This window comes from Sorex fumeus, unplaced genomic scaffold, assembly GCF_029834395.1.
Source record: "Sorex fumeus unplaced genomic scaffold, SorFum_2.1 ptg000046l, whole genome shotgun sequence".
NCBI lineage: Eukaryota > Metazoa > Chordata > Mammalia > Eulipotyphla > Soricidae > Sorex > Sorex fumeus.
Window position 1 is genome coordinate 14,310,267 of NW_026606103.1, and position 7,904 is coordinate 14,318,170.

The 7,904-nt window shown below is 45.0% G+C and overlaps 1 protein-coding gene across 1 annotated transcript; it reads left to right on the top strand.

Annotated features, from left to right (window-relative positions):
• The first annotated feature begins 5,859 nt into the window (after window positions 1–5,859).
• LOC130031251 (transmembrane protein 184C-like) lies at window positions 5,860–7,077 on the top strand. The gene has a single exon (XM_056122513.1). The coding sequence runs from the start codon at window positions 5,860–5,862 to the stop codon at window positions 7,075–7,077; it is 1,218 nt and encodes a 405-aa protein (XP_055978488.1).
• Window positions 7,078–7,904: the final 827 nt, after the last annotated feature.

Below are 7,904 nucleotides of genomic sequence, written 5' to 3' on the forward strand. Positions count from 1 at the left end.
CCCTTCAGTTTTTCATTTAAGGTTTAAATCTACAAAATTCCTGAGCTGTTATTAATTCATGAAGTAGTATATCATTCAAATCTGAATGAGAGTCTAGCTGGATACATTATTCTGAGGAAATCATTTCATTGAGTTTTTTTTTTAAACTATATTCCAATATCTTTGGACCCGGAGCGTTTCATCTGATAAGTCTGCTGAAAATCTAAAAAGTTCTCCTTTGTATGTGATTTCTTCTTTGATCTTGCTGCTTTCAGTATTGTGTCTCTGTCTTTGCTATTTGTCGTTCTCATTATGTTTCTTTGATTCGTTTTCTTAGGGTCTTTTTTAGCTGGTACCCTTCGGGCTTCTTGGATCTGGAAGCCTGCATTCTCCAGCTCTGGGAACTTCTCAGTAGTGATGTCATTAACAGTTACTACCAATATTGGTAGTAATTGGGCTTGCCTCCCTGTTCTGGTACTCAGATGATTTTTATGTTATGCCTCTTGAACTCATTCCGTATATCTCTTACTCACCATTGAGCTATTTTGAAGTCTTTTACCATATTCTGTTGTTGCCTTTATGTTTTCCGGAGCACATCTTCAAGCTCACCGATTCTGTCTTTAGCCGTTGTCATTCTACTGTTGAGGGCATCCCCTGAGTTTTTTATTTCATCTACCAAATTTTTTATTAGTGACAATTTTGTTTGTAGCTTTTTTTAAATTTATGCTCTCATTTCTTTCTGTATTGTATTGACTGCCCCTTCCACCATTTCTTTCATATCCTCTCTATTTTATTGGATGTCCATTCCACTGTTTCTTTGAGCTCAATAACATCCTCTTAGCTTCACCTCAGAATTCTTTATCAGAGAGATTCTTAATGTGGGTATTCCCTGTTGAGGCTTCAGCTTGATCAATAGTGTTCTCTTCTTCCCCCTTCAAGTATAGTATCTTCCTCTTTCAAGTATAGTACGTTGGTGCTCCTGTGCGAATTCTGTGGGACCTCTAACACTGATCCAGGCAATATTTTCTTTTAAATTAGGTTTGTACAGATTCTTGTGTTCACAGTTATTTTGTTGAATTTTGCTTGGAATAGAATGGCAGACTACTGGCTTAATGCCGCTGGGGTAGCCAGGCTTTAGTCATAAGAGTTCTGTAAAGGAGGCTGAGATATGGGTCCAGTGCAGCATGAAAGGGAAATTAATTGTCATATGCATGATCTGCAGCAACCCAAGAGGCCATGACCCCTGCCACGGGTATACCTGGGGGGAAGGGTCCCTGCGTTGGTGCAGATCCTGGTTTACAATTCAAGTCTCACTTCTAGAACACTTGTAAAACCGCAGGTGTCCGCTGTCAGGTAGTTGCTCATGTGGGCCATGACGTGCTTTTTAAAACTATTTTTGACAAGAAACTCATGTGGAAATTTGAGTCAGATTAGGAGAGTTGAACGGGTTCTGAGATACTGTTTTCATTAGCACGATGCTGCTGCACATTCCTTCAGTGCAACCTGGTTATTAGGACGGAGCTTTGTTGCTGGAATTCTGCTTGGAGCTGTACTTCTCACTGTTTCCCTACTCACTGCTGTACCTGAGAAATTTTTAGTGTTCTGCCTTCCATCTTCCTCTCCCCTTGCCTCTTCAAGGTGGAGACTGCTCTGTAAATAACGCACACGCTCCTCCCTCTTCTCACCAGGAACCTGCAACTCTTCATTCTGTCTTCAAGATTCCAACTCATTAGAGTACCTGTCTAGGCTGAATCAACATAGCATTTCTGTTTCTTGCTGGTTTATTCACTTGGTAGCATATGTTTAGGATTTACCATGTGTCAAAATTTCTGAAAAACACAGTTTTTTGGGGCTTTTTAATTTTTATTAGTGAAACACCATGAGGTGCAGTTGTAGACTTACACATTTTTGTGCTTGGGTTTCAGTTATACAATGATCAAATACCCATCCTTCCACCAGTGCCCATTCTCCACCACCACTTATTCCAGTATCCCTCCCACTCCCCTACCCCCCATCCCACCCTGCCTCTGTGGCAGGGCATTCCCTTTTGTTCTCTCTCTCCTTTTGGGTGCTGTGGTTTGGAAAAGAGGCATTGAGTGGCAATCATGTTCAGTCGATAGTCTACTCTTAGCACGCATCTTCCATCCTGGGAGGATCCTCCCAACACCCTTTATTTGGTGCTCCCTTCTCTATCTGAGCTGACTTTTACCCACAACATGTGTGACTGGCCTCCAAGCCATGGAGTAAACCTCCTGGTCCTTATCTCAGCTATTCTTGGGTGTTAGTCTCTTATTTTGTTACTTTATGTTCCCCAGATGAATGCAGTTTTTCTATGTCTATCACTCTCTTTCTGACTTATTTCGCTTAACATGATACTTTCCATGTAGTACCACTTGTATGTAAATTTCATGACTTCATCTTTTCTAATAGCTACACAGTACTCCATTGTGTAGATGTACCAAAGTTTCTTTAACCAGTCATCTGTTTTCGGGCACTCAGGTTTTTTCCAGATTCTAGCTATTGTAAACAGCGCTGCAATGAACAAACAAGTGCAGATGTCACTTTGATATACGTTTTTGCCTCTCTGGGATGTATTCCCAGGAGTGGTATTGCTGGGTCCAATGGGAGTTCAATTTCTAATTTTTGGAGAATCGTCCATACTGTTTTTGAAAAGAGTTGAACCAGTTGACATTCCCACCAGAAGTGAAGGAGGGTCCCTTTCTCTCCACATCTGCGCCAACACCGGTTGCTTTTGTTCTTTTGGATGTGGGCCAGTCTCTGTGGTGTGAAATGATATCTCATTGTTATTTTGATCTGCATCTTCCTGATGATTAATGGTGTAGAGCATTTTCTCATGTGCCTTTTAGCCATTCGATTTTTTTCTTTGAGAAAGTTTCTATTCATTTCCTTGCCCCATTTTTGATGGGGTCGGATGTTTTCTTCTTGTGGAAGTGTTAAAGGGGTCAGTGCTTAATGATGTGCCCAGAGGAGGGAGGTGTCTGCAAGTCTCTGGCCATGCCATGACCTGGGGTTACTTTGTCACCTGCTCCGGGCTGCTGTCCTTCCTGCTTTCTCAAGGTCCAGCTCTGTCTCCAGGCTTTTTGTTCCCATTTGACTTGCTTGTGCTTTATTGACTTCTCCACCCAGGAGCCCTTGGGACTAATATTTTCCCCTCTCTCTTTTTTTATGAGCACTGAGACTAGTCATGTGTATGGATTTGGCTTTTTACATAATGAGGTGTTGGTGGTAGGAGTGGGGAGCGGGGGTTGGGTCAGACCTGGTGGTGCTTAGGGCTAATTGCTGGCTCTGTGCTCAGGGATCACTCCAGGCAGTGCTCAGGGGGACCATATATGGAGCTGGAGATAAAACTGTGTTCAGCTACACAGTTTTACTCTTGTTATATCTCTCTGAACTTACAAAATTGGGTTTAAGATAAACTGCTCCTTTGTAATTGTAATAGCAAATGAACTTTCCCTGTGTCTGTTTCTGTAAAAATGAAAACTAAGTATTTTTTTAAGAGGTAAGTAAAGTGGTTATTGCTGGAGCATAGTTTTGAGAAAATTAAAAGTGGGGAACACTAGTGAAATTTTAAAAAAATATGACATTTTAGGTGATGTGGTTATAATAGTTTTAATACCAGCTATGGGTTTGACAAACAGTTAGAACAGTTCCCTGGCCAACAATTGCCATGTTCCCACCTCCAGAACCATGTTATACTTTTAGTCCATCCCTTCACTATGCCACCACAACCCTTGCTAGGTAATTGCAGTATTATGCATAGAAGCATACATATTTAATAACTTTTTGTATCTTGAAATGCTGTAAACTTGTGCCTGTTTCTTATTTTCACAAAGAGTTTGAAATCAGGTTGAATATGGAAGCTATTTTTTGAAAGTAATTTATTCATATGATGCTTACTTGTATAGCCTTTATGTCTATTACATAGAGTAGGTAGGGATTGAAGGAGATTTTGTTACTGGGTTTAGGTTTGTAACATTCTTTAACTGTTATGGAATTGGAGAGTTACAGTTAAACCAGAGCCCTTAGGTAAGATTTTCAGTTGTAACTGTAGTCTGACAGTGTATGAGATGAGTTTCTAGTTCTCATCTGACAGGGTAGGAGATAAGTTTCTGTTGTTCTCGGTGAGTCTGTCTTGAGATTTCTCAGTTGTGTTAATATTTCAACATTATATATTCTGTGTCAGCTGAATCATGTCTTTATTTCTTATTTCCTTCATCTACTTTTGATATGGTAGTTCTTCATGGCCTACTTTCTTACTTTTGCTGGGTTCTCCTCAGAAATTCTCCAGAGTCACTCCTGTAGTACTCAGGGCCTCTGGATAGTGCTGGGCACCCTGTGGTTGTTAAGGATTAAGCCCAGGCCGTGCCCATACAAGTCATGTCTTCCATCTTGTGTAGCTCACGCCTAGCCCTTTCTCTAGCTTTTAAGGGTAGAAACTTTGGGGATCTATTTGAAGACTTGCCCTTTGGGCTCAGAGAGTCCACAAGTCCCTGGTGGTACTTATTGACTACTCCTGCCTCAGTCTGTGCGTGTTGCTGCTGGCATTTCTGGGGGCCATATGTGGTGCTGGGGGTCAAACTAGGGTTGGACATGTGCAAGGCCAGTCTCTTAACCCCTGTGATATATCTCTACACCTCACTAGAAGTGAATTTATAAGTTTTTTTTTCCTGGAGAGACTGCATTAATCACACTAATTTGTTTCACATGTTTATGCAACTAAAAATGCTGATTTGAATTTTGTATTCCACATGCCTATGCTTCTTTGGAAGTTTACTGTTTAACTTACAAGGGTATTGATGCTTTTCCAACATCTGTCTTTTCCTAATTTCTATTTTAAGCCAGGTTTTTCAGAGGATAAATTTTTGAAATCTTTTCAATCTTGTTACATTTTATCAGCATTCATTATGAGCTTTGGAGAACAAAATCAGTGTTTTTTTTTTTTTTTGTCCCATCTGAAAGTGCTCTGGGTGTACTGCAATCCATATGATCAGGCCTCATTCCTGGTGGAGGTCAGAGCAGCCATACTGTGTATCGGGGATCTAAGCCAGGTCAGCTATCTACAAGGCAAGAACACTTTTGCTGTTCTATCAATCCAGCCCTTGAAATCAGTATTTATATTGGATTGTTGCTGGGTTTTATGTTCCAAACTAGGCTTCTGCAGCGATCACACATTCAGGACATACTATGATCATTAAGAATGCCAGGATGATCAGCATTAGGGGAAGGATTAACTCCCTCCACTTATTTAATTGCTTAATGTGCTTAATGAGACAGGAACACTGTATGTAGTAGATGATTCCACAAAAACCTAAGGCCGGGAAAGCAGATCTGCCCGGGAATGAGGCAACCAGGGCGCTCTGCTCTGATGAACTGGACTCGGGGTTTGCGGCTCCAGGCAGATTTCCTTAGAGCCCTGCAGAAGCAGCTCCAGAGTCTACAAACAGTCCGGGGAGTTCCCAGGGAGTGAAGGACCCTCTTGGGCCTCACCCCTGTACATCATCAGCAAGATTGGACCAGGAGAGCCAGGGTGGAAGGTTGGCCCCGAGAGAAGGGGCCGGGACCATCTCAATGTAGGCCACTGCTCTCCTTTAGAGGCCAAACAGAGTGCAGGGGTTCAGGGGGAAGGGGTCGTGCCAGGGGTCCCAGGACTTTGTAAGGGGCCAGATGCAGGCAAGCAGCGAGGATGCTGCCCGCAGCGCCCCCGGCGGCCGTCAGTGGTACAGCGGGGGCGGCGCCCAGCGGTACCCCTGATGTCACACTGCTGCTTTGTTACATGGAATGCGCATCCACCTATAACCTTGGACCTCAGCGCAGGGGCCTCAGAGACTTTCTGCGCTCTTTGCCTTCAGCCTTTGAGAAATGCTCGACACGTGCCTGCCTAAACTTAAGAACTGGAGGCGTTGGATCCGACCCTTAGTGCTGACCCTCTATCTGCTGGCCGTGGTCGTGACCATCCCCCTGGGTGTGTGGCACCTGCAGAAGCTGGAAGTCAGTATCCACACCAAGGCGTGGTTTATCGCCGGGATCTTCGTGCGGTTCACCATCCCCGTGACCTTCTGGGAGATTCTGCAGCACTTGGTGCACTACACGAGGCCCGAGCTTCAGAAACCCATCATGAGGATCCTCTGGATGGTGCCCGTGTACAGCATAGACAGCTGGGTGGCTCTTAAGTATCCGTCCATCGCCATCTACGTGGACACCATGCGGGAGTGTTACGAAGCGTATGTCCTCTACAACTTTATGAACTTCCTATTCAACTACTTGAAGAGCCAGTACCCCAACCTGGAAGCTATGATGCAAGGCAAAGAGAAGACGCAGCCCCCCATACCCTTCTGCTGCTGCCCGCCCTGCCCCGTGGGAGAGGTGTTGCTGTACCGGTGCAAGCTGGGAGTGCTGCAGTACATCCTGATCAGGCTGATCACCACCTACGCCGCCGTGATCTGTGAGATATTCAAGGTGTACAGTGAAGGAACCTTCAGCTTGCACAGAGCCTGGATGTATTTGGTCATCATCAACAACGTGTCCCAGTTCTTTGCCATGTATAGCCTCCTGATATTTCATAAAGCCCTGAAAGAGGAGCTGAGGCCCATCCAGGCAATGGGAAAGTTCCTTTGTGTGAAGCTTGTCGTTTTTGTCACATTCTGGCAAGCAGTGTTGATTGCTTTGCTGGTGAAATTTGGTGTAATTTCCCAGAACTCCACCTGGGAGTGGCAGACAGAAGAGACAGTGGCCACGGGGCTGCAGGACTTTATCATCTGCATAGAAATGTTCATTGCCGCCATAGTCCACCACTACACCTTCTCTTATGCCCCTTATATGGGAGACGAAGAACGAGGAACATGTTGCTCTTTGTTCCTAGAAATATGGGATGTCTCTGACATCAAAAGTGACATTTCTAAGCAGGCGAAGAACATTAGCAAAACGTTAAGGGGGAAACCAAAAAGTAAAACTGTTCCAATGGACGAAGATGAGCAATTCAACCTGTTGTCTTCATCACCAGACACTTCAGTCACTTCTTCCACATCACTGCCACACATTGGTAGTCACCAAGAGCTTGAAGAAGTCCTGGTAGAATAGAATGTGCCTAGTACAGTTACATATACGTAAGTCATGTAAAATGACACAGAAGAACACATGGAAGAAGCTGAGACTTCAGAATCCATAATCCATAATCCATAATCCAGTGCTGTACTCCTCAATACTTTTTATTTCTCTGTATTCCTCTTTCTTCCCTTCTTCATTTCCTCCTACTGTACTCCCCTCTCCCTTTCTCCTTTTTATTTTATTCTTTTTCCTCCCTCCCATCCTAGAGCAATGCAGAGGACCATCGCTTGGACAGCCAATCTATGGAGAAGACATCAGACATAAGGACGGTCGGTCCAGGTACAAGTTCCAGTTCTGCACAGACTCATTAGGCTCACCTTGACCTGCCTCCAGTGAGGCTCCCACACTCCCACAGGCAGACAGGGAGTGTCCCAGGGTCTGCCCACAGGAACTGAGGGGGGGTGTTTTCTTTCATTCTTTTCCTCCTTCCTTCCCTCCCTCCCTCCCTGCCTCCCTCCCTCCCCTACTTCCCTCCTTCCCTCCCTCCCTCCTTCCCTCCTTCCCTCCCTCCCTCCTTCCCTCCTTCCCTCCTTCCCTCCCTTCCTCCCTCCCTTCCCTCCTCCTATCCTTCCATTGTTCCTTACTTCTTCCCTCCTTCCCTCCCTCCCTCCTTCCCTCCTTCCCTCCCTTCCTCCCTCCCTCGGTCCCCTCCTCCTATCCTTCCTTTGTTCCTTCCTTCTTCCCTCCCTCCCTCCCTCCCTCCCTCCCCTCCTTCACTCCTTCCCTCCGTCCTTCCCTCCCTTCCTCCCTCCCTCCGTCCTTCCCTCCTTCCCTCCCTTCCTCCCTCCCTGCCTCCCTAA